Source organism: Hippoglossus stenolepis, chromosome 16 (assembly GCF_022539355.2).
Source record: "Hippoglossus stenolepis isolate QCI-W04-F060 chromosome 16, HSTE1.2, whole genome shotgun sequence".
Taxonomy (NCBI): domain Eukaryota; kingdom Metazoa; phylum Chordata; class Actinopteri; order Pleuronectiformes; family Pleuronectidae; genus Hippoglossus; species Hippoglossus stenolepis.
The window spans coordinates 5,715,609-5,742,736 of record NC_061498.1 but is presented as its reverse complement, the minus strand read 5'-3'; the positions used below and the strand labels follow the sequence as shown (position 1 = coordinate 5,742,736).

At 45.5% G+C, this 27,128-nt stretch overlaps 2 protein-coding genes across 4 annotated transcripts in view; both read right to left on the bottom strand.

The window, feature by feature from the left end:
• Window positions 1–16,657, bottom strand: part of slc9a3r1b (SLC9A3 regulator 1b) — a 25,430-nt gene extending 8,773 nt beyond the window's left edge. Inside the window, exons 1-2 of one of the 2 annotated variants that reach the window (XM_035180710.2) lie at window positions 15,719–16,647; window positions 230–400 (exon numbers count right to left, since the gene is read on the bottom strand). In XM_035180710.2, coding sequence (XP_035036601.1) covers window positions 230–400; window positions 15,719–16,297 — 750 coding nt within the window. In that variant the 5' untranslated portion in view covers window positions 16,298–16,647. Of the gene's footprint in view, window positions 1–229; window positions 401–15,718 lie in introns of both variants that reach the window. The other variant, XM_035180713.2, reaches the window with a different exon arrangement.
• zgc:112183 (uncharacterized protein LOC550410 homolog) lies at window positions 5,945–27,128 on the bottom strand. Of its 2 annotated transcripts, XR_007034893.1 has the most exons (10): window positions 26,585–27,128; window positions 25,510–25,620; window positions 23,621–23,662; window positions 22,858–22,924; window positions 22,552–22,604; window positions 22,017–22,082; window positions 21,206–21,262; window positions 21,046–21,122; window positions 19,379–19,556; window positions 5,945–6,010 (listed from the first exon to the last, which is right to left on the bottom strand). XR_007034893.1 is itself a non-coding variant. In XM_035180714.2 (9 exons), exons 1-9 carry the CDS (start codon window positions 26,693–26,695, stop codon window positions 19,451–19,453), a joined length of 690 nt encoding a protein of 229 aa, XP_035036605.1. In that variant the 5' UTR covers window positions 26,696–27,128; the 3' UTR covers window positions 18,665–19,450. The 2 variants fall into 2 exon arrangements, 1 of the variants encoding a protein (XP_035036605.1); XM_035180714.2 differs by lacking the exon at window positions 5,945–6,010 and having other exon boundaries at window positions 18,665–19,556.

Sequence of the window (27,128 nt, the reverse complement as noted above, 5' to 3'; positions counted from 1 at the left end):
TTGGAATCTGAATGTTTTTATGCCCTTATATCGGTTTCAACATCTACATCTAAATCTATATCGCTTGGGCTAATTTAAATATATGCTTTTTCTATACGAGCAGGATATGGAACTCTGTGCAAAGTCCTCTAGACTAGAAAATCCTCACCAGAACCAATTATATGTCTTCATACTGACTTAAAGCCCTGCCTGGTCTCTCAGTGCTGCAGTGTTGACCTCATTCAAGTACCTGTACTATTCTGTCCTGTGCCAGCACGCCTGCCCTCTCTGCTGGAGAGTCCTCATCCACAGCTCGGATGTACTGGCCCGGCCGCGCCCGCTCGCTGTGCAGGTTGAAGCCATATCCGTTAGAACCTCGCCGGATCACACACAGCCGCGGCCGCAGTTCGGTGCACACCTCCTGAAAGACGCCACACAAGAGAGAGCAGGTATGTTAATGTGATGTTTGGGACATTTGACAAAGTCGCTAGCGTTTAAAAAAAATAATTCCTCCACCATGTGAGTCTGCACAGGGAGAACGAGAGGCACGAAGATAACGGAGAGCTCCAGTGAATCGTTAACCATGAATATGAAGCCGAGGTTGAACATGCAGGTGGCTGCTGCATGCTGATGTGTTGTGCTGTGTGTTTTTGACCAATCGTGAGTAAACCGAAGCTGCTGTTGGACTCCTCGTGACTCCGACCGCTGCTCGCCAGGAAGGAAGAGGGTCTTGGAGGCATGTGATTGGAGGAGTGCTGGTAAAAGGTTTGTGGAGAATTTGGGGAGGGGGGGTGTAGAGGAAGGGACCGGTTCCGGTGTGGTCCGTAGCCGTGCTCGCTCCAGGCTCCAGCGAGGACAATGGGAGCTGGGCGTTGACCTCTGACCACCTCCCCTCGCCCTGTCCCGTCCAGTCCCAATCGGGGATGGCAGGAAGAGTTAGAGCCGTATTGTCATCCAGGAAAAAACTCCAGCTCGATCCCAGAACCTCCCTTCCGCTGCGTGGATGAAGCAGCAGCTTTATTTAGCAGACGGAGACTCGGTGGCTTTGTCATCACAGAGGTCGAACCACGGCGGACGCATCGACATACAGGCGAGGACCGGAGACTTCGCTGGTCAGGATAATCTTTGTCAGCGTGACCGACCTGGCGCTCCCTCCACATCAGAGCTACCGCCCTCTGTCAACTGAACACTTTGAAAGACAATGAACGTCGATAAATAAGCATGAATGAGTCACACGAAAAACCTTGGCAGGAGACTGATTGATTGCAGCCACTTCGGGACATAAATAAACTGTGGACGTTATAATAACCGAGTCTGTCTGACTCCACATTTTCTCTCATTTACAACCTGACACCAGCAGTGACTGATGGTCACTCCACCGTATTATGCAAGTCAATTGTTTTCCGAGCCAACACCTCACCCACCCCCTGCCAAGTCCACCAAGAACTCACTTCTATCAGTGAAGCACCTGGAAATGTGACCACCAGGTGGCGATAGAGACAGTTTAGCTGTGTCTCAACTTGAAGATCGATTGGGCCAAAACCTAAACAAGTCCCAACTGAGCTCCTGTGACAAACTGCTTTTCATTGAGGTAATGGCGGCAGCAAGCGAGGGGGCGAAAACGTCAGAATAATTTGGTGAACATGTTGAAAAAGTTTTCAATCAACCCAAGAACTTTTTCCTTCGTAGCTTTGTTGCTAGGCGATGGCTTTAAGGGGCGGGACAAGCTGGTAATGCAAATGATGCAGCCCCTGAATTATGACACAGCTTTTGGCTTCACTTTTGGGCATTAGTCATGTCATCCACGTGCTCAACACAATAAGAATTACAAGGTGGGTTTTTTGGTCGACTTTGTCGCTCTGGCTGTTAGGCGTCCCTGTGCTGGGAGAGAGGGCGAGGGAGGCCCTGGCAGCGACAACAGAGGAGGGTCTGTGTCTGGAGAGGACAGGAGGGCTGAAGAATCTCCACGCGGGTCTGAAATCTGTGGAATCTGCTGAACACACACAAGCCATGAGGAGAACCACTGCTTCTCAAATGCTTGTGTGTGTGTGTGTGTGGTGTGTGTGTGTGTGTGTGTGTGTGTGTGTGTGTGTGTGTGTGTGTGTGTGTGTGTGTGTGTGTGTGTGTGTGTGTGTGTCCCTGCTGTGCGCCTCGTATTTCTTGCCAACAGCATCGACAAATGTGTGAATAACTTCTGCCAGTAACGCTACAGCTGCAGATACACTGGTCACATTTAAACCCAGAGAACATTCGGTTGGGACGCTCTGTAAATTACAGACTGAATTCACGACTCCTCCACGTACAATCAGCTGAGGCTGGTGGCTAAAAACAAAATGATAAACACAAATCTGTGTTCTCTAATTTACACTGAGAAAATAAGTACATATTTGTTTCAGGCAGGGCTTGGCCTTGGTCTGAGGTCAGCTTTAACATTGTTATACGTCTTCTCAGATCCTTTATTACCTCCGCAGAGGAGGTTTCTGTTTTCATTTTCGTCTGTGTTTGTTTGTTTGTCTGTTAGTTAGCAGGAATACGCAAAAACTACTGGATTGACAAGTAGCTTGGTGGACGGATTCAATATGGGGAGAAAACCAAGCCCTGGATCCAGATCAGGGGAAAGATCCAGGAAATATTTTCCCTTTTAACATAGTGAAATATTGTGCGTTTTTCATGGATTAGATGAAGAAATCATAAAAAACATTTATGAGTGTGTGCAATTTGATACAGATTCAAATAAAAATCCCGATCTAGTGAATTTACATGTTATTTCATAAGGGGAAGGTTTGATGGAGGTGTGCACTCTACTGAGTGTAGTTCATCTATTTGTGCTAATGCTTCAGATGCAGTTTAGTAAAAGTGCACTTGTAGGAGGGCTCTACAAATACAGTCCTCCCTTTTCTTACATGCACCATGATACCTGCACTATGTCATGTCAGCTGTCTCATGAAAAAAGGCTTTAATGTGACACAACACCTTGTTTGGAATTCCAGTCATTCCTATTTCTCACTTTTTCTGAGTGTATCGCTTCAATATCAAATGTCACACTTTTTTTCTATCGTGTGAAAAGTTCCTCTCGGCTCAGAAAAACAGCATTTGGAGATCAACACACTCGCTCGGTGACACAAACTTTCCCTGTGATGAGGGAAGTGTTGAACAGGAAGTGTTGACACATCTTCCCTCGGTTTGCTACCCTCTGCGCTCACACCACTTCCTGACATGAGAGGGAATTCAATACACAGAGAAAAACGTGGCCAAGACACGCGCACATGTATGTCCTCTGTCATGAGAAAGCACATTTACATTAGGTAGCATGTAGAGGAGGAGGTTTTGTCAAATTTAAATAAAAATATATTTTAATCTCTCTATAGAGATGAGAGGGAAATCAATGTTTGATATCTAACCAACAAAAACCAGGTGATAACAAACCGTACGACCACAAAGCAAATAACTTACTTACATAAACATTAACTATGAGACGACATTAGACTCAACCTACACCTGCAAGGGGAAAGAGGGAGGGGAGGAGGGAGGAGGGATGGGTGGAAGATGGAGGTTGAAAAACACAAATCACAGATGGGAAAGTTTTTACCGATTTTAACTTTAACTTGGCAAAACTGTCTGTGCATGAATTAGTTCTACAGAGATGAGGAAGAGGAGGGAATGATGTGCAAAAAGATGGATAAAACCTGGGATCAGGGTTGAGTCTATAGATGGGACTAAAACTATAATAAGGCTGCAACTAATACTTATTATTGTTGTTATTATTAATGTTATTATTTATTATTCCAATAATCATTATTCCAATAAATTTTTTTGAAATGCCAGAAGATAGTGAAAAGTACTAATTAAAAAACATGTCAAATGTAAGTTCAAATTGGTTGTTTGTATTGAATGCATGTTTTCTGGATTAAAAATCAATACAAAAAAATTAAAGGGATAGTTTGTACAGAAATATGTTGAAAGTGAAGGCACCTCAGTATCTATTCTTCATTCTTTAAAGCAACGTTCATGGTTGTTTGACCGTCATGTACCATGTGTGTGTGTATCGTGATCTCATTGTTTATACTGGGTGAAAAGTCCGACTGTGCCTTCAAACTCAGTTTTCACTTTGTTTTCATTGTGCAATGTTGAGTTTTGCAGTTGAGTCAACAACTGCTTTGTATCCACTTGTGTTAATGTTCAACCAACAGCAGCCTCCATTACTGACACACTATTAACACAACCTGGGATGACACAAAGTTAAGTGACACTGGAGAAGCCAAATGAAGTGAAAACGATCGAAAGTAAAGTTGCATCACGTTTATTCCCACCGAGACAAAAGTCTATTGAACCAACTTCCCTCTCAAGTCTCTGCTGTTAAACAGTTCATTAAGATTCACCATCGCTCAGGCAGTGAATGTACGAGAGTGGTTTCTTCCTCCTCTGCACAGATTCTGGAGACTAAAAATAAGCAGTTGCTTTGAATACTAATCATTCCAGGACAATACCAGGGTCCATTTTAATATTCTCAAAACACACTTCTCACTTCTCACTCACAAAACTCCCTGCACCTGCTGCTTTCATTTTCTCTTCAGAGTTTTGAAAGACACAAAGGTTTCGCTGGTTCCCGATCCAGAGGCTGGTGTAGACATAGAGATAAGATCCGGAGGCAGAATTCAACTAACAGGCTGAATGACCAAACTGCAGCTCCTAAAATCACATGTTCTCCCCAAGGATGTAACTCTGGACTGTAGAATAATACTGGAATACAATCGTGAATATTTAAAACACAAATACAGGTTTCCCAGCAAAGTTCTTACATATTTTTAAAATGTAATCTTAAATCCAAAAGTCCTTTTCTAACATGCTTTTTTTAGATAGATATGAATATAAATCAAATCTTATAGGTCTTGCCGGGGATGATAATGCTAACTACTGCTAATATCCATTAATTAATACTCCGCCAAGAAGGTTATCTTTCTACCCCTGTCCATTTATTTGTTGAGCTGCCAGCATAGTGCAGATTAAATGTTAGTTATAATGTTTTCCATATTCACTATCTGAAGATGACCAATAGGATTCATCCTCTGGAGACCATGAACGTCTTTACAAGCCTTCATGGTAATTCAACCAATAGCTTCTGAGATATTTCCATCTGAATCAAACTGGTGTGTTGACAGACAGACTGATATCACCATCCAGTGCCGCGCCGCTAGCGACTGAAGTTTATTAAATATCAGCATTTACGTCAACGTTTCCCCCGACAGAGCGCGGACAGACAGGTTCATCATTTATGCCTCGGAGCCAGAGCGACAGGTGAGCGATTGACGCGCCACATTGATCGATGTGCATCATCTGAGGCTCCTCTGGGAGAATTAAAGCAACAGTTTATCTCCCATAATAACCATCCATCATGTTTACCAGTCTCTCGCTGAGCCACCGGAGACTTGGGCTCTCCTGCTGATTCAGTCCGACAGAGGAGGGCTGGAGCTGAGGGCCTCTGCATGGAAAAGAGTGTGTGTGTGTGTGTGTGTGTGTGTGTGTGTGTGTGTGTGTGTGTGTGTGTGTGTGTGTGTGTGTGTGTGTGTGTGTGTGTGTGTGTGATGCCAGAGGCTGCAGCTCTGCCACTCAGTCTGCCAGTTACTTCATATTTTCCCCCCATGCTTTGCCAGACAACTGATGTGTAACTACAGGCCTCAATGAAGAAGCACACATGTGGGACATCTATTACTGAAGGCTTGTGTCATTCCTGCCCGGCTCCTGGTCTCTGACTCAACGACTTTTTGTTGTCACAAGCTGAAAATGTCCTTTACTCATTTTACGTAAAACAACTCGCTGACATTTTTTTTTCAGCTGTTCTTCCTCGATGCAAACATCTGCGTTTGACCGCTGATAACATCCAGTAAACTCCGGGGTGTTGCCAATCATCGACTGAGACCTGTCACACTCAGCTGAGCTCCGCTTGCAGATATGTCATCTAAAGCAGTCTCTCTCTCTCTCTCTCTCTCTCTCTCTCTCTCTCTCTCTCTCTCTCTCTCTCTCTCTCTCTCTCCTCCTGCTGCTAACTCCATCCCCCTCGTTCTAATAAGCGAGGGCAGCTCTCCCATGAGTTCGGCCTCTTTGATCAGCGTAAAGAATAACCAGCAAGGTGACGTGCTGCCAGGCACCGAGGTTACTCAGTGACACGCCGTGGGCCTCCCGCTCCTTGTGATTGTCATGTGTAGCTTTTGATGGAGATTAACAGCCTCAAGGACGGACTTAATAAATGTTTGATGTAAACCCGGTTTTCCTTTGTAACTACAGGTTTTGGCCCCTTGAATGCACGGAGCGCACCACTCTCTCGGGGCAGGACGGGGGGGTGTAGGGTTTCAAGCTGGACCATGGAACCAGCTGTGAGGCAGGCAGGGGAGGGAACAAAGCACGGCACTGTCCCCCACCCCTTCCATTTGAGGATGGGACAAACTAGTTCTACAAAAGCCACCAAAGAAAGGTTCTGCCGAGGGTTCCCATTACAATGGACTCTTTAGGGAGGGGGGGGGAGTGGCCTGAAATGATAAAAGTAATGTCAGTCATCACAGCAGGAGCACAGATAAGAACAAATGTGTGGTCTTGATTACTAAAGAGGTCTGGCCTTCCCTGGGAGATCTTTGAAAATGAGCCTGCAGGTTGCGGCTTTGCTTTTAAAAAATCATTATTTCATTCAATCCGCTGACGGGTGATTGTTGACCTGATCTCTAACTAATGAGTCAACAAGTTTTATCTGCTCCACCAGTCTTCCTGTCCCTGACCCTCCACCCTTTGCAGACCTGCGCGCTGCACGAGGCTGTCGACCTCGAACACGAGTCCCTCCACCCACCGTGTGTGTGTAAGAAAATACATTGAGAGGAAAAGGGGAAGGCAACAACGAGAATATGGAAGTAGAGATCATTGAACACTGAGGGTTGAGTTTCACAAGGCAGAATCTTTTTTGAAAAACATTTTTACACTGTATATGAGCCAACACCTCCAGAGGAAGGCGACCAGGGGGAATCCTGATCAGAGAACTCAAACCTCCACTGGTTCCTTTGAGCAGAAAGGTGCAAACCAGTACTGTTATAAGTTTAGGTCCTGAACCAAGGAATTGGGAAACTAAAGGAAAGGGTTAGGGTTATTTTTTTTTAACAACTTAATAAGGATCTACCCCCTTAATCTAATCAGCTCCAAAATATAATGGGTTCATATCCCACCCTTGCACCAAGTTTCAAGAAAATAGGTTTTGTAGTTTTTGCGTAATCCTGCTATCAGGCAGACAACAGACAACTTTTAACAGTGTTTTACGGAATACTGGTTTCACTTTTTCTATAGATTTCCTGAGGATGGAACCATTTCAGGAAACGTGCGCACCAACAATGTACGTTTTCTGCTCCGTCTTGGTCGTACCCTAAGAATGTCATCCACGGGGGGGAGGGAGGTGAACAGCAGGAGGGGGTGAGTCTATTTCAGGGTGAGCAGCGGCTCATTTCCCCCTCCACCCCCCCGGCTGGGCGCGGCCCTCCGGCTCATTGTCCGGCCAGGGTGGTGAACCTTCGGCAGAATGTAGAGGGAAATGCAATGTGGCATTGTGGAGCCTCCGTCCAGCATCCCATAAGACCCAATCATCAGCAACCCCACCCCCACACACACACACACACACACACACACACACACACACACACACACACACACACACACACACACACACACACACACACACACACACACACACACACACACACACACACACACACACACACACACACACACACACACACACACACAGGGTTCAGGTTCCACCTCTGACCTGGGCCACAGTGATGCTGTTGTTTGAACTGACGTCACTGAGTCGACATTGTGAGAGAGTCACTGAGTCGACGCGCCACAATAAACTGCCACCGTCAATTCTTTTTCTTTCACGCCGAATCAATAGAGGAATGTAATGTTCTCTTGTGATGTGGAAGAACTTTATCTTCTCTTCTCTTGAGACTTAACCGTCGTGCCTTCGGGGCAGTTTCCCTCCTTTTGCCGGTTTACAGCTGACCTTTAAACGACGGCACATATGAACTTGGCGTTGCACAAACCGTCCTGGAGGCCTCGGGAGTTTAAGAAACTGACCATGTAATCACATCAAGTGTCTACAAGTCTGCCGTGGGCCTTTGCTGCGTGCCCCCCCACCTCTTCCGTCTGTCCTCATTTCCTGCCGTCGCTGCACTGTCCTCAAGAGTAATAAAGGCGAATATGCCCTAAAAACATTCTTATAAAACCGTGTGTCCTGAATCCATCCCACAAACTGTGTGTTTACACTGAAGAACAAGTAGGGAAACTGTACACAAAGGGAAGAATTAGGAGTTTGTTGTCAATGAAAGAATAATGTTCCTCCCTAATGGCAGAATACGCAGGGTTGAGTTTTTTAGCGTTTTAGTTTTTTAGTTACTTTAGTTTTCTTTAGCTGAATTCAAACTGTTTTCCTCAAGTCCTTGTGCGCGCTGCTTTTCCAAACACTGAAACTAATATAAATTGCACTGTGATACTAGTGTTATCTTGGGCGATGTTTTATGATAGTATTGTATCACGGGTTTCTCTGTGATTCACACCTATAAGACACACAAAAACATGGAACCCCGATGAAAGCTGCTGGAGGAGTGTGGCTAAAGAAGCAAAAACACCAACACAACAGAGAATCTGGCATCTGTCTGCAGTTTTTACAAAGTGATACTAATGTATGAAATTCAAGTTGAGAACATTTTGGGGATAAAAGATAAAGGGTCTGTTTTGGACAGAATGAAATACCTGACAAACTGTGTCATTACACTCTTACAAATATCCTGCAAATCCAATATTGCCATTGGATTAATATTACAGTGATTGATTTGCAACATTGTGCACATCGGCCTAACACACCCAGAGTTTGCTGAGTTTTGGGATAGTTTGAATGTAAAAGGGGTGAAAGGATAAACTTCAACTTTTAATGGAAAATGGAAAAACTTGCAGAATCAATTTTAGTCATTTTTATAGCAAAAGTGCCAAGAAATTCCGTTTCAATGTTCTAGAATGTGGGAATTTCTTTGTCATTCAGAATATTACATCGAAACAAACAATTTGAAAAAAATCAATGATAAACTGCTTCGCTGACTAATCGCTGCACTATTGAATAACTTCCTCTGTCTAAACAGTGGCGCAGATTTCCACCATTACATCAGCCAGTCCAACCACCCGGCTCGTACGTGTCTTTTTTGTTGCACTCGTACATTCACAAATGTTGAAACACAATGAAGCCCTCGACATCCACCTCCCTCCCCACCCTGTCTTGTCTAGTGGACAATTTCCCTTGAAACACACAGTCCAGGGTCAACACAGAGCAGAGAAGGGAAGGGTGACTCCCAAACTTTCTTTCACGCACATACAAGCACATACAAGCACATACAAGCACATACAAGCACATACGAACACACACACACACACACATGCATGTGAAAAACGCTCACGCAGAACAAACACAAATGCAGCAAATGCCAAAAACGAATGGGGGAAAGGACAGGATGAATCACGGTGTGTATCTGATCCTGTCAGACCAGCACACTGACACGCACTCCATTACCCAAACACAGCCGGAACAATACCTGGCTTTGTGAAGATGGCTTCAATGACAACCAGCCAACTGTCAGCTGGAGATCGTGTTTACTTTGGACCATGACTCACTGTCTGTTGCTGGAATGACGCACTATTACACTAATGTCTCTTGTGTATAGTTCATGCTGTGTATCGTGTTTTGATCTGGTGGCTGCAAATTGAACCATTGCGGCGACTCTTGATGAGGGAGTTTGTCGAGCCTTCACACTTATAGCTTTGGCTGCTGGACCTCTAACTGCAGGAGCAGGGTGTTGGTGGGAGGAGGACGGAGATCGAGACAACGAGGCAGGGGGGGGGGGTATCTTCCACCAACAACAATGACAGGAAATCAGCACAAATGTCCTGGGGTCTGTGCACAGGCCAAGACTCCCACAGACACGGCAGCAGTCAGCCAGAAGCACACCCCTGACCATCCTGGCTCAAATAGCTGATGCAGGCGTGGTCATCTCTGCCGCTAATGCATGACAAATAATCACTGACGCTGGTTCTATTAACAGAAAGTCTCATCCACAGGCCGCCCCCGGAGCCACGGCACCAGATATCAGCGAATGTGGGTCTGATAATGGTCGATTATAAACTCAAGTCCACCCTGCAGAACGAGAAGCGACAGAGCACAGATAAGAACGTCACATGGACGGGATGTTGCCCCCATTCGTCCCATAAATTACAGACACAAGTATTCAAACCCTCGACTGAATCGTTCCTGCAGTGTTCTGCCCATTTGGGAAAAAAGCTTTTTTACTGTGACTGTGAAACCACATGGTTGAGTTCAGGGTTTGCTTCAGGCGACACACACACACACACACACACACACACTGCCTTGACTGAGCTATGGACAGCCCATAAAAACCAATAAATAAGACCACTGTCAATCTCGACAATTCACAGAACATGCACACAAACTCAGACTGAATCCTCGCACAACACAGCGGCGGATGAAGGGGATTTGTTCAGGTATGACACTCCCACGCTCTCTGTGTAAAGCCGAGCGTGTGTGTTGTGAACACAGTCCAAGCTTTGAGCTCTTTAATTACTAGGTTTTATGTGAGAGTGCAGATTAGAGGAGAGAAACGATAACCAACAGAGGGGACGGACTAAAAAAAAGTTGTCCTCTTGTCTGATTTCAGGCCTCTGTCTCGATGCTGTACAATCATATACACACTTAGAGAGCGTCTTACACACACACTGTGTTAGAAAGACGTGCCTACGCATCTCATCTCATCTCGCCACAGTCGATTTCATCTGACACAAGTGCTCTTCCTCTCCTGTAATTAGTGTTTAAAGACTGCGGCTTATGTAAGCAGCCTGCAGTCACAAGGAAGACTCCCAAAAGCTTCTCACCCTCACACTCTCCCAGTGAATCACTGCCAGAAAGAAAAAAAAACAACAAGCACAGTGTGATCCTGGAAAAACACATTTCGGTGGTTTTAGCTGCAAAAATGTGTATTTGTGTTCGAGATGCTCGTCCATTTTATTAAATTATTGCTGTGTATTTCTGAGCAAACCTCGTGTGGTCACTTACCTAATGGGTTGTAGAGCATTTGGGCAGAAGCTGAGATGACTGACTGTTTTTAATAATCAATTAATTCATCTGACAGTTAGTTTTTTGTTTGGTTGATTCATTATTAGAGCTAAAAAAAATGTTGAATGACAAAATATAGATAGATAAATAAAAAGCTTTATTTCAAACAAGAGAAAATAAATAAAATATAGATAAACATATATATATATATGCTTACTCAATAATGAATTATATGATTAATTTACCCAAAACAACCCGAACCCTCCACAGTGTCCATCATACCCAACAAAAACAATCAAAATGTGCAAAGAAATTATGTTGCAAATAAAATGTACCTCTGGAATATGAAAAACATGTATATGAAAACAAAGAAAAGCAGCAAATCCTCAGATCTGAGAAGCTGGAATCAGAAGAATCAACGGTCAAAACAATTCGCCCGTCAATCAATCCATCAACTAATTGCCTCCAGATTTGATTACATGTTGTCGTACAACCATCTCAGACGTGCAGCAGTCCACCATTTTACTGCCTGGTAAACTAAACAACGACCTTTGGAACCGATAATGTGTTTTTGTGTGTTTGGTTCCACGCTGACGTCAGCGGCTCTTATTTTCTTCCCAGGGCCGAACTCCACGTTTTGACCTTCATCGCTGCTCATCCATTTTCGCACCTCCCCTGCACTGTCTCACTTTCGCCTACCTCCATCCTCGCACTTGCTTAGCCTCCACATGGATGGCACACACAGACTTACACACACACACACACTCACACACATGCACACAACATCAGCGTATCCATGGCGACATTGAGCCCAGCTCCTTGGTTTTTCCGGAGAGGGGCGTCGCTCTTCGAACCCTCTTTTGTGTGGCTTCAAAGACGAGGCCAGACAGGCAGTGTGCAGACGTCAGTGTGACTGCTAAACTAACGCAAGGCCGTTCCATGAGTGTGTTTGTGCTGCGGGAGCTTTGCAAGGATTGTGTGTGTGTGTGCGTGTGTGTGTGTCACTGGCCCAGGCCACAGGACTCGGGCACAGGAATGCCGGACAGGATGTAGGGAGAAAATTCCAGAAAGACTGGAGTCAATGCAAAACACACCCTGAAGTGCCTCTGAGTGTAACACAGAGACACAGCCGACCGTAAACTTCGTCCCTCGGGTCCAATTTACACTCTCACACACCCCACTGTGTCTTCTTCTGTCCCCAAGTAACTTCCTCGGCGTCTGAAATCTTGATTTTTCCACACACTGAGCCTTTATATGATAAAGAAGAAATGAGAAAACGGGTGAAAATGCATTGGCTGTTGTTTGTTTTTCGACGTTTGTTTCGCCCTGGGTTGTGTGCCACTGTGAACCGTACCGCCACGGCTCCATTAATCCCTCTGTGGAGAGCATCGAGGGTAAACACGGGAACAATCGCAGTATATTCTGAAGACAAACAGCCCAACCCGGCAGCGCTCAAGTGCTTGTGGGGAAAAGGAAAGTCTTTTTTCTTTTTAAATACCAGAAGCACAACTCCCATGAGGCCCTGCATGGCTCGGGATATGTACACGCTGTCATTACATTATGAAAGAAGGAGGCAGGGAGGCTCAACTTATGATTAAATGTCAAACACTGTCCTCAGTAATGACAGGAGACAGGACATTTATGCTTTTCTCTGAACATCTGGGTTCATATGAGACTTTACATGTGTAATGGTCCTTCACATATTAATGATAAAAATGGTCTGAGAGAAGAAGAAGAATATTCACGATGACGATCGAGCCGACAGAAGGTTTCTTGGAGCATTTCAGGAAGATTTGAACAAACCGAGAATTCATCTGTAACTGTAACATGATGTGATACCTAATATCTCTGGGGTGTTGGACTGGAAGATGACATTTGAAGGCATCACTTCACACACTGAGGATCTGTGATGGACCGAAGTAGAACTCAGAAGATCACAAAACCTCCATCGAGGCCCAACAGTCACCTTCAATTCAATCAAGCTGCACCAGACTGCACACACTCATAGATATCAGTTCCCTAAATGGGCCTGATTTTTTTCCATCAAAAAATTTTACAAAAATGCCTTATCTTGCAGTGTTAAAATTCCTGGATCCGCCCCCTGATTCGGATTCTCACCAACATTTAAAGGAATCTTCCCAGACCCATATCACACCTTTCCACCAAGTTTTGTATTGATCCGTGTATTGATGTTGTCTCATCTTGCTGACAATATGTCGATTAAGCATTTAAGTTGTTGAATAATGGAAAAGGTTGCAGATTATGAAAAGTGATTTTTATCTGCTTCTCTGTTTCACATAATAAAATATGTAATTGACAGATTCCACCTTTGTTGCTATTATGGCCTTTTTTCCACTTTTTATGAAATTTCATTGAATCTAGATTAATCTAACAGAAAACACCATTTCAGTGTCTCCGGACCCACCATCACTTAACTTCTATTTCAAAGTGTCGTGACCTCCATGACCTCCTGTCAGTTTCAGGAAATCACTAAAAAACCTGCACTGCTCAGCGGCAGCTACTTCCCCCAGTATCACATCATGTAGCAAAACTTAATTTGGGGTCATTGGGGTCATTTCCCCCCCCAACAAAACCTACAAAAGAAATTGTGGACGGACTGGCAGCACCTGGATGTGATGGACGCTCTGTTAACCAGCACAAAAAGGACAGAGGGACAGAGACAGATCCACAAAGGAAGAAGAAATGAGGAGAATGAACCTCAGCTGGGTCTTCTCCACCTCTTTGTTCGTGCTCGCTGCCGGCCGTGCTCCTCTCCCCACCTTACGGTAAAGTACCGAGGAGGGGGAGTCAGCCACGTACAGAAACAGCCTCGGGGGTAAACATCCAGGACGCAGCAGCGAGGGGCACAGATGTTCCGGACTGGAGAGACCCTCGTCTCCTCGAGTGCTTTCTAATGAACCTCGGTGGTGAGTTCACAGACACACAGCAGACACGGCAACAAGTGGCCACTGCCATGTGAGTCTGTGCCCATAATGTGTTACAGACAACGATCAAAGGTTGGAAATCTCATTTTTGTGGGATTCATTTAAGGAGGATTTTGTAAAAATGACACTAAACTATTTCCTGTTGTTTTGATGTGGAGTGCTGGGCAGATATTTAGTTCTGGTCTTTTCTCACCACGTCTTTCCACCAAGTGCTGTCTCTGTGTCTGTTGTGCAGCCATGTCACTGTTGCTGACTTTATGTTTAACCTCATGGCATCGCTGCAGCAACAGAAGACACAGTGACTTCACATTTTGGACCGTTTGCCCTTTGAGGCCGAGCACAGCAGCTGCACACGCGGGAAAAACTGAAAGTCACTTGTTGCTTGAGACTGTGGTGACACAGACGTTTGAGGTTTACAGAGCGGGAACTGAAACAAAGTTATTGGGAATCACCTTAGACAGAAACTTCTGGGCTGCTCATATCGCTCTATTTCTCTCCTCCCTTTCGTTGGCTGCCAGTTAAATTAGGGATTGATTTTCCAATTCTTTTAATAACTCTTAAAGCTCGGTCTGGATTTATATATCGGCGCTACTAACTCCCTGTGCTCCAAGCTGTAATCCAAGATCTATAAGAATAACAATTGTAGCAGTTCCGAAGTCCAGGCTGGTCATTTAGAGTCGGAATATACTTGCTGTCAACTTCACGGACACGTACGCAAGATGGCTGCTTTACGTATCCTCGTGTGTGGCTTGTGCACGTCCTCGGAAACTGACTTGACGCGTACGCAAGATGCAAAACACATATAATAGATCGCGGCAGTTGTACGTCTTTATAAACGGGATCAGGGGATACATCATCAGGGGCATAATAAGAGAGATTTGACTATGTGACGTCACTTTTCCTGTCTCGATCTTAACATCTTGAAATCTCGATCTCCTCAGGTGTCGCCATCTGTGTTTACCACAACTGGCAGAAAGATCGCACACTCTTTAGTGTGAGTGTGGTGTGCCCTCGACGGGAATCCTTCAGTAACATGCATATAGTACCTGAGCAAGTACACGTGGTGAAACAGCAAGTACACCTCAGGCCTAAGGGTGAGTCTTGCCATCAGGGCCCTTAGACACTGGAAATCCTCGGGGGGTGAGGCATCACTTTACCCGTTTTGAAATCATCACTTAAAGCATATTTTTTGAGGAAAGTCTTTGAATGCCTGTATCTTGTTTTGAGAGCTATTGAAATAAACGTTTACAACTTGTGGGGAGGAGTAGCCACTGCCACTGGGCATCTTAAATGAATAAACTAGACACACAGTAGAGTTTGCTCTGTGTTTTCATGAACCATGAGCAGAGGCAGGTTTTTTTTGTCTGACCCTGACCTCAGCCTGGCAGCATCAGCAGCAGAGAGGGGGCATCATGTGGGAGCAGCTTCCAGAGGGAACCGTGGCACAGAGCAGCTATTCTCTACAGGGGAAACACCTCCAGAGTGTGATGCATTCAGCGGCTTGTAATGTGAGTGCTTGAAAGCTGTTATTGTGCAGAAGAGTGTAAGTGGAGGAAGAGGAGGAGGAAGAGGAGGGGAAGTGAAGAGGAAGTGAAGAGGAGGGGAAGTGAAGAGGAGACAGGAAACTTTATCTGAAACTTTGTCTCACCTTCTCAGAGCTGATGCTCAGCTTCTTCTCGACGTGCTCGTGGATTTCCCCGTTAGTCTTCGTGGACTCCCTGGGTGTCACCTCCTCTTCCTCCTCTTCCTCCTGCTGCTGCCGCTCCTCCACCATCACAACCACCTCCTCTTCCTCCGCCTGCTCCCGCTTCTCCTCGCCAACCGTCCCGTCCACCTCTTCCCTCACCTTCTCCTCCTCCTCCTCCTCTTCATCGAGCAGCACCGGGACCCCCTCGGTCACGTACTCCTTCAGACACTTCATGTTGTGCCTCTTCAGCAGCTGCTCCGTGTCCGGGTCCACCACGACGAGCTCCAGGCGGCCCGGGGTGGCTCGTATCCGGGACACGACCTGCTGGTGGCTCTCGGTCTCCACGTCCTCCCCGTTCACGAACACCAGGCGGTCCCCGGCGCGCAGCCCCGAGGTCTCCGCCGGGCTGTCGGACTCCACCAGGCGGATGAACTGGCCCGTCTTCCCTTTCTCCCCGTGGAGGTGGAAGCCGTAGCCGTTGTCCCCCTTCTCCAGCGCGCACAGCCGGGGGCGCAGACACTGGCTCTTGCTCTGGCGCATGGTCGGCTTCGAACTGCCGCTGCTGCTCAGCCCTGTCGCCGGATCGAGACAGAGCAGAGGACCTGCCCAGGATGCTGCTCACTGAGGAGGGAGGAGGGTGGGGTGGGGGGGGAGTGTGGGAATGAGTGGTACCCCTTGGAAGAAACACCCAACCCCCGCCCCCTGCAGGGAGATCAGTCCGTGGGAAGCTGCGGTGCTGCTGGACTCGGTCCCACTCGTGTTCCTCTGCAGCCCACTGACCACCAGTGTTTGGGCAGATCCTCACACCTACAGGCACACACCGAACAGAGGAGGCCCCCTGAGCTCACTCATCTGAGCCGGGAGCTGCTGTCGGTGTTTAAAGTAGAGAAGCCACTCAGGAAGAGGGAGGTGCGTTCAGGGACCAGCCCTGCTCCTGCTGCTCCTCCTGGTGCTGCTGCTGCTGCCTGGTGTAGAGAGGCTGTGGCTGGAGGAGCAAACACAAACTAACAGGACTTAACAACAGGATGAAGATGATCAGAGGACGAGACAGTGTTGGAATGAAGACAAAATCAACTTTTAAAAATGTTATAATAAACTTTTCTGTGGTGGCCCTGAAGTACAAATCACAACTCGAAAGACACAACAAACTACAAACAACAGTAAACAACAGTAAATAACAAAACACAACAAATCACTAAACACTGACAACTCAAAAAACACTATGACAAATGAAAACACACAATATGAAAAAGGTAGGTATATATAGCAGACACCGTTTTCCTTAGAAATTAATACTATTGTGTTTTGTGGTATTTTCTGAATTACCGTTGTGTATTTTGATGTACAGTTTGTGTTTGGCACTTCAGAACCACCGTACGTAAAAAAAAAATCTTTCATATAGTTTCAGTTTTCTGTCGTTCAGTATTTGCAGTTTTCTTTACAGTTTTCTTTAAGTTGTTTTTTCCATTTGTTTGTACTATAAATGTTTCCATTTCGCGTAAACACTGCATTTGAGCCAAGTATTATATCTCTTAAATATCACAACAATAAAAACAGAGTTAAAAACCACAACCTTTGGGCAAAAATCTGTCTTAAGACTTAGGAAGACCTCAAAAAAATACTGCTACTAATACTACTAATAATAATGTGACATTTATTGTGATAATTATCAATATCAACTGATAATTCTGACCATATTGTTCAGATCTGATTATTTCCCTGTGTTGTATCATCTGCCATGAAAACATTTCCCATGTGTGGAATTAAATCCTGAGATTATAATAAAATGCCAGGCTGCCAGAGATAACATAAAAAAATAGTTTTGCGTGAATGTTTTTACCAGATAACATTTAGTTATAACTTGTCTCCAATGCCAGTCTCCAGATCCTTATCTGCATCGCTTTTCTTTTGAAGTGAGTCGACTCAGATCCCTCTCTTGATGCGATTGTAAAAGAAAAAGATAAAATAGGTATTTCAGGAAGCTGCTGAACCAAACCTTTGGATGCAGGATTTGACTCTTCAGCTGGGAATGCTTCCAGACCTGATAAGAGGACAGTGACAGGAAATCCCAACGCTCTGCAACCTGGAGATTTCAAGCCACCGGAGCATCTGTGCCGATTACTGCAGTGTGTTGGACTCGTTCAGCGAGGAGTTCACCTGCTAGTGGGACATCATCCGAATGATTGATCCACCTCAAAGTAAAGGATGGGGGACGTGCAGTGTGTGAGTGGGAGAGGAGGCCAGCTGCGTTCAGGGGCACAGCCCAGTGCAGTGAATCATGAATGAGCTCCAACTTTTTAATGTCTTCACCAAGCATGTCAATACAAACTCACTGCACCGACAACGATGACAAACACTTCACGGTTACAGATCTTGAGCGACATTGAAATACATTAACATGTGTGTTGTGATCTGTCTGTTTCCCTGTGCTACATACTGGAGGATAAACAGTGTAGCTGCTGCCACACAGTGGCTCATTAACCTCACCACATCCTGTCACCCACTCCTACTCCTCTCCGCCCAAATCTCAACACACACACAAAGACACACACACACGACACAGACTTCAAGAAAACAACACCACGTACAATACAAAATATACTTTTTTATAGATGTGTGTGTATATATATATGATAACAAAGCACTTTGTTGTGGCACTTTGTGATCACCGTGATGCCTCAGACAAACGTGACACTGAGCAGGATTTGACAAGCAAAGATTCACAATGAACATTTACAAAGAATCGAGTTAGACGATGCGGCGTATGAACAAATACAGCTTCGGTACAGCCCAGACAACAACATCCATCATTAAAGGAGACACAACGGTGTTTGGGAGTGCTGTGTGTGTTGTGTGTGTGTCTGTGTGTGCACTGCATGCTGAGGAATCTCTATCTGAAGACATGACAGTAATGAAAATCTTTTTATTTTTAATATGGAGCCTGGTGGGATGATCCTCCAGCACGGGTACATGTGCACTTCTGAGTCTCACCGGCCTTTAATCAAATGCACAGACAGAGACACGGTGGGCGAGCGCCCCTCAAAACGTTGGCTTTATTCTACCGAACAGCAGTACAGGTGTGAACAGACGGGATCAGTTTAGCTACAATCTGACTGTGAAGCTGAGGTCCACTCCTCAAACACACCAAAAATGAGTAAAGGACGGGGATGTAAGGCCAAAAAAAGGGGGATTCAGTTCACAGCCTGGTAAAACTGTGACGAAACAAACCGAGAGCTGTATGGCAAAAAATGCTATACCCACAACAACAGTCGTATTGATTGTTCATACAAAAAACAGCCGTTTATTAAGAGCACAATGATAATAATCTGTTTTTTCTCGTTGTCCCTGCAGATGAATATAGCATTTCAGATTGTAACTCCTGACTTGTAACTGTCACCACAAACACCACAGACATTTTTTTCTACGCATGACATTAAAAAGAGATTCGAAATTCACATTTCAGATAAGGGATGGCGGCCGATCCAGATTCCCCCTCAGCTCAGAGCTCAGTGAAGAAGTCGAAAGGCGTCCGCTTCTCACGTTCGGAGCTGAGATTGGCTTTTTGTGTGTGAGCAGACATCTTTACCTCCTTCCCACTCCCCCCTTCTCTGCCTCTCTCATTCTCTCTCTCTCTCTCTCTCTCTCTCTCTCTCTCTCTCTCTCTCTCTCTCTCCGCCTGGTGATCAGCATCAGCTACACCCCGCTACAGCAGCCAGACTTCTTCTTCTGAGACTCGATGTAGTCATGTATCTGGAACTTGGGCTCGTTCGGCTGCTGGGTCGCTCTGTGCCGCAACTCCCTGATGGAGAGGGAGAGGGGGAGAGAGAGAGAGAGGAGGTTAGATACAGAGGCGGTGGATGTGTGGGATTGAGGACAGACTGGGCGAGTGAATAAAGAAAATGAGAAGGCAAGAGAAATAAATCAAGCAACAGGGTGAGCGAGAGAAATGTCCCTCTCTGCTGAGATTTAATCAAAAAGCCTCTGGCATGATTCATTTCGTCTAACTTGCACTTAAAATACCCAGCGCTCGAAGGCGGCAGATCACCACATTATTTTTGCTGCGCCGCTCTAAAGGAACACGCTGTGCAAATGTACCAACCCCCGTTCACGTTTCCTGCTATTCAATGAGAAAGGTGTGTTCACAAGGAAGTCAGACAAAAAAAAGAAATCACACAGTTAATGTTTATCGAGAGCCACATGCAGCCTGAAACATGCACATTCCCATTATATCGAGTCGACAGGAACAAACATCAAATTAGCTGAACAACCATCGGGGGGGCTTTTAGATTCAGGAACATTAATTCCACGTCAAAGAAAAGTATAGAAATGCACAACGGTGAAGAGAAGAGCAAAGAAAACTCATAAAAACAGATTAAAAAACAAAACTTCAAGTGAAGCAAGACCCAAGATAAAAATGTAACTGGATTCATTTTGTTTTTTGCTTTAACCTATTAATGATTTCTACTACTTGCCATTTATCTGGTTTAGGGGGTGTTAACTGTAATTAATTATTAATTCTTTCCAGCTTCTTGTAAGACCTTGACTTTAAGCTAAAAATAATGACACGTGATTGATTAAACCAATCGTTTGTCTTGAAATGAAAACTTTAAAGGCTTCACGCTTTGTTCCTCTTGTTCCTTATGTTTAACCGGCTACACTATAATAAAGAATTCATTGTAGACTGAGAAATTAGCATCTCTTCCTATATATCTTAAACCTATTATAGGCACTTGGGGGGGAGCAGAACAAGCTATAACCAAATCTGTAATAATCAAGTAGTTGTGGCAAACCACTGTTTATAAAGATGGACAAAGTGTCTCTACTTCCTCCCACTATCCAGAAGAGAAGCCAAAATATCCACGGTGACGAAGTCCAGCCAATACACACGCTTGACCAATAGTGAGTCAGTGAAAAATGAAAAAGAAACTTCGAGGGAAAATTATTTAATGTGTGGTTGGACTTTTTTTTACTTTTCCTTTAGCCACCAGGGGGCCATGGAGACGCTTTGGCTTCACTTTTTGGAAGCCGTCATGTCATTCATTTTATAAAGAGTCTATGTGGCAAACCTGTTAATGACTATTTCCAGCAACATCCGGCAGCCACGCAGCAACATGAGTATTAATTTGGTGTCAAAGTCCAACATTCACTCCATTTTTATTTCTCTGTTTTGTTCTCCACCAACTCCTACAGGGAAAACTCTTTATTTGCTAATGCTCCACTTTGTTCACCAGCTAATCGCTACCTCGGACTCTGTTGTTTGGTTTCAGGTTGTGTACTTCACGACTTACTTTGCTATAGCGAGAAAGGACAGCTCCACATTGAGTCCCGTCTTCGCACTGGTCTCCATGAATGGCACACCGTATTCCTGAGATGAGGAAAAAAGCATTAGAAGAGGAATTGTCTGTCGTTGAAAATAAAACCACATGGAGCCGATCTACTGAACTTTACCTTGGCCAGCCTCTCTCCTTCCTCTGTCTTCACGACCCTGTCTGCAGCCATGTCTGACTGTAAGCCGGCAGCGGGGAGAGAAAGCAAGTCATAAAGGGCGAAAGGTGAAAGGTCACAGCCTCACCGTGCCATTAGCTACAGTGATGCACTCGAATGTCAGCCCAGCACATCCCCCTTATCTGGCTGCCCCACTGAGCCAGAGCTCCTTTGGACTGATGAGATGTCAGAGACTCCACCTCCAGCGGAAGAGCAGCGCTCTCGCAGACTGATGCCACCAGTCCTGCTGCTCTCACAGCAAATTATCTGAGCTGCCGCTGTGTGACATCTCTGGCCCGGGAGCAGGGTGAGTCCTCTCTGAACCACCAGAGGGAGCTTTTAGATATATTGGCAATGACTGCTGTTTGCAATGAGACATGAAAACTCATCTGTTCCTCACCAGCAGCGTTGTGAAGAAAATGGTTTCATGCAAGAGGAGCTCGGAGCGAGTGCATTGTTATTTGTGTGCCACTGTTTTCCCATGTAGACATAATGATCACAGAACACTGGGTGACGGGTAAATTCTGCAAATGGACCCAGGTTATTGTCGCTTCAGACAAATGTGCACATTCAAATCAACGGAGACACGCGAGCATGATTAAGACGCCGTTTCAAGTTTGCATTCATGCATGTGCTGCACAGTGGAAGCATTTTCGGCCTTTTGAGCATTCTCATGTCTGTCTGAGTGTGATAAGAGTGCGTTTAAATTGTGCTAAGGGACCACTTATCCTTCTGATCCTTTCATGTAAAGCAAAAAAAAGGAAGCTTCGCTCACCTTGTTGCCGAGCAACATGATGACCACATCCTTCTGGGCATACTCGTGTATTTCTGTGAGCCAAGCCTTCAAAAGTATCAGAGATAGAGAGAAACATGAGAGACGGAGAGAGAAAGAGGTGCATCAACTAAACACAACTACCAAACTCAAAGTCTGCATTCTCCCCTCCTGTTCTCTGTAATAATATCCCCGTCATCCAATCAATCATGGCGCGACTGAGTCACTCTCATCCTTGAACACTTTTATTGCTTTTCATCACTGAAAACTGGGAACTGGGCGAGCGAGCGAGCGAGCGATATTATCGTGTCATTTCCAAAGAGGGCTGTGAGAAAACGTCGCAGGCCCTCGAAGTACTTTGCATGTAAATAGACAGAGTGGAGCATTAAGCTTGAGAGGGTTTAGAAGCAGGAAGTGAGAAGACAGAGCAGAGCAGAGAGAGAGGGAGAGAGAGAGAGAGAGAGAGAGAGAGAGAGAGAGAGAGAGAGAGAGAGAGAGAGAGAGAGAGAGAGAGAGAGGTAATATGAGACAGTCTTACCCTGATATTGTCAAATGACGTCTTGCTGGTGATATCATAGAGCAGCAGTAGGGCTGTAGAAAGAGACAGAGGAGCAGTTGCAAACGTTATTATTAAATTGCTGCACACCGTCTTATGTAACACACATCGACACCTACACACCATTTCTATGCACACTAATAAAAATATTCACACATCTTAGCCAGGTTGCTCCCTTAACCACATCCTGAACTCCCCCAACCACCACCCACACACACACGCACACGCACACACACACAAACACACAAACAAATAACGAGGGATTACAATATAAAAAGCAAAGGTTACCCTGGGCGTCTCTGTAGTAGGCGTGCGTTACACTGCGGAATCTCTCTTGGCCGGCTGTATCCCAGATCTGCATGAAAAACCACAGGATGACACGTCAGCTAACGTGGGAAAACTGGACCATCCTGGACGGTCCTCACCTCAAACGACTGCACAGATAACGATTATAGAGACGACTGAGATGCAGCGACAACATATTTACTGAGAATTTGTTCTTCTGTGAAGTGAAATTTAGCTGCTGAGGATAAAGAGCAAACTGCTAATTCCTGATATACATTGCTGTTGTCCTCTTGTTTTGTGTAAGTGAACAAGAGCGACTGGAAATCTCCCCTGAGCTTTAGATCGATCCATCAATCTGCTGGAACCTTTTCGTTCCTTGGAAAAAAAAGTTCAGAGGCCTCACAGTTCCAGGTAGTTTTGGTCGAAACGCGGCTACAGACTCACGGTGGTAGAATCTTTCTTTGGAATGAATCCCAATATTTCATCATGTGCCAGATTTGAGGGAAGAGAAGGAAGTGGAGTAATGTAAATTTGGCACCGTCCACCCAGTGGTGAGGGAACAGGCTTGGAGGTTTTGTGGGTTTGCACCTTGCATTAACAGCATGTTGGACATTATCACGCCAAGTAATAATCAGAGACTTTGACTGTGTTTTTACTGAAAGCATTATAAACTACCAGATGAGTTTCGGCTGCCACACAGAACAGAGGGTTTTGTCATTTGTTGGGCTGAAACTGGTGAATCTGGTGTAAAGCTGCATGCTCTTACCTGGAGTTTGATTTTGAGGTTGTCCACATCCACCACTTTATTCTACAGAAACGAGAAGAGGAGGTGTGAGGGACTGATAAACCACCATATGCATAACTGCACAGGAATGAATGACATGAACATCACAGACGACTACAAAACGCTCTGAGACTCAGCGTGTGGCAAAAAAAACAAGACGACTAAAAGTGGCTTTGAATGCTGGCAGAGAAAGTAATTTACAACACCCACGTAACAACAAGGTCCTGGGATTAGACTTAATTACACCACAGTGAGAAAGACGACTGGCAGCATAACAACGGACGCCCCCGTTAATTTCCTTCAGCCCCGTAATGGTGCCCTCTGATTTCCTGTAAAGCTAAGATTGGCCTTACATTGTTTAGAAATGCCAGATAAAAAAAGACTAAGTGTGGGGATTGTTTAACAAAAAAACATCCAGAGGGAATTAAGAGTGAAGTGGAAATAAAGGTTAAGATAACACGCAGTGTGTAACCATGCATGCTCATTCATTCAGAAAGAAAAATACAGGTTCTTCCATTCTCTCGTTCATGGGGAGTATCACCATCACAGCTGCATTTTCAACTAAACAACCTGAAGAGAGGCAGAGAGGAAGGAAGTGCATCGAGCAAATGCAGCACTTCCTGGATCACTTCATGACTTCACATCAGTGACAAGTCACCACAATCAGGTCCCTGCCTTTCCTGTGAATAAGCAGCTACACACACCAGAAAAACACACGGGGACAAAAGAAACCTCGGCGAACGTGTGCAAAGCCGCCAGTGGCGAGCTACAGCCGCCACCTGCTGAATCCGTTGCCTTTGGCAGAATGGACATGGTTCAACCTCTGCATTAGTTGCCATGGGTTTCCATTTTTTCCCCGTCCAATTATGACGTGAGCGGAGCCTGCATGCTGAGTAACGAGGAAGCGTGCCGAAAATAGAGCGGCCATGTAGCAGGCTGCCACAACATCACCGTCTGTGTGCAGAGGACAACCTCAGCCCATTGACTCTAATGCTTCTCTCTCAGATCACTGCCGTTTCTGAGCAGCTCCAGCCCCCGATCACACTCAAGGAGGTAAACAAAAGGTAATCCCCCCCACACCGGGAGCCACTCTTCTGAGTAAATACACATTTAATCCGGCACATCCATCAAATGAATGCACGTGTAAATCAATCACGTCCTCTTTTTTAATGCATTTCGTGAGCAGACTCTAAGCGTACAGTACCTGTTGCTTTTGCTTGAATGGGGGGGGGGGGATGAAATGTCAGACATCCACTTTGCTGCCTTGTGTCTATGTCATCATCCAAAATGGACAAATGAGTTTAGCCAATGCAACAAAATGTCCTCTTCAAACCACTTGACCTGCTGTTAATGGGAGTGTTTTTGCCTTGATTGGAGGGAAATGTTTCGCCACTGGAGGAAGATATATTGTAGAAATTGGCTCCACATTCAGCAGCAGTGTTATGTGTGTGTGTGTGTGTGTGTGTGTGCATGAGGTGTGTGTGTGTGTATAGGTACGAGCTTGTCTGTCAGCTGTGTGACTCCTCCACGTTCAAGCCGAGCTGCAGCCAATCTTTCCAGGAGACGGGGACGTGGGCAGGCATCTGCCAAGACATTTATAAAGCTGTCCACAGCGCGCTTGTGAACTTGACTGCTTGGTGGGAGGATTCGAACATTTGGTGCTATCGTCGCCGGGTGATGAATTGTTCAGTGTGGACGTGAGGTGATAATTGGCCTGATGTCACTCAAACAAGTGGACCCCTTGTTGCTTTGTAAATACCAGTAGGTTCACTACTTTCTCGTGAGCGTAACAAGAATATGAAATGCAAAAGCTGACACTGAAATAATGAATAATGTGAGTTCGTGGGACTGCTGTGCAGCCGCTCTCTCACCCTAAAGTCTATTCCAACGGTGGCTATAAAGTTGCCTCCGAGAAATGCCCCATCTTTAAAGCGCACCAAGATGCACGTCTTCCCCACGGCAGAGTCTCCGAGCATCATCACCTAAAGCAGAGCCACCACCAGAGAGAGGGACAACAGGTTACAGCAGGATAACAACATGACTGACACAACTGTACATGATTGCAGAATAGAAAATCATATTTCCTGAGAGGGGGAGGAGGACATTGAAGCTGCAGGGGACGTGTTGCAAAAATGATTTCGCAATTAAGTAAAAAAAAAAGGAACATTTCACAACTGGGATGATCACGATGTTTGAATCAGTTGCGAAACATCTCATGTTGGTTAATGTGTGCGGCTCATTAATGCTGCTCCAGTACAGATGGTGTTGTGATCCACTGTTGACTGAGCTGCCACCAACATGTGACACACCGCCAGTTCACTGGAAACAGGGGGGCAGCCAACTCTGTAATTTTGCTCTCAACAATTATTTTTCTCAGCTGAGCATCCTCCTCCAAAACTAATCGATATAATTACAGCCATCCACCCGAGGCAGTGTGTGGTTTAAACCTCCACACGGTCCCTTTCACAATGAATCAACAGCAGCACAACACAATTAAACTGGAATTGCAACTTCTCCCTTTTGTCTGTGGGCTTTTATGAAAGAGTCGAAGGTGTGTGTGGCTTTTTTATTGATGACATCTCATGGGAGGATTTAACAAGGGAGCAACAAGTACCTACACCCTCAGCAAATATTTGCATCAGAGAGGGCGGACAAAGCAACCTCAAGAGATTTACAGGCTCAGGGAGACTTCTCAGAGACACGTATCACATTAAACCTGCAGGTGGATGGAGCACAGCAGGGGGGGGGGGGACGCATGACTAATGACTAATAGGCTGATAGTTGCTGCTTTTTGCACTTAAGATTATCTGAGAGATCATGTGCACATTATCCAGATGTGAGGAATTATTCATGCAGCTGCTGCAGGTGCACCCACTAAACCCCACACTCAATCCAAAACGCAAAATCAACACACACACACTACTGCAAGAAGACGGAAATACACACCTTGAAGGCAATGTCATAATACTCGTTAATAGAGGCGCATCTCTCCAGCACATATTTTGACGTCCCGTTTTTGGCTTCCTTGTCCGTCAACGATGTCTTTCTCGTGGACATCGCAATCCTCCCCAAGAAAAAGAAAAGAAAAGTGTGCGGGGCTGCGCGGAGCCAAAGCACAGCTGTAATCTCCAGAGATGTGTCCAAGAAAGACGCGCACGCCGGTGTGTGTGAGAGAGGGGGGGTGGAGGGGGTGGGGGGGTGTCTCAGTCTCCGCCAGCCTCCAGCCCCGCCGCTGCTCGCATACTGCGCGTGGCTGCAAAACGAAAAAGGACGAGGAGAGAAACACACCTCAACGTGGCACTGTCCTCAAAAAACAATAAAAAAAATGTAAAAAACAAGACGGAAGCGACGATCGAAACTTGACAAACAATCAGAGGAAAGCGTCGACGCGCAGCAGCAGCAGCAGCAGCAGCAGTCAGGAGCAGCAGCAGCAGTCAGGAGCAGAGCTGGTGACACTCAGGCGGAAACATGTCTGTGATTTGTGCGGTGC

What these genes read in the sequence shown, in the direction of transcription:
- zgc:112183 (XM_035180714.2), bottom strand. Translation starts at nt 26,695, where the DNA reads ATGTCCACGAGAAAGACATCGTTGACGGACAAGGAAGCCAAAAACGGG. An exon ending in CCGTTGGAATAGACTTTAGG is followed by an intron (nt 23,663 to 25,509) that starts GTGAGAGAGCGG and finishes TCGTTTCTGTAG; the next exon opens with AATAAAGTGGTGGATGTGGA. An exon ending in ACCTCAAAATCAAACTCCAG is followed by an intron (nt 22,925 to 23,620) that starts GTAAGAGCATGC and finishes TTTTTCATGCAG; the next exon opens with ATCTGGGATACAGCCGGCCA.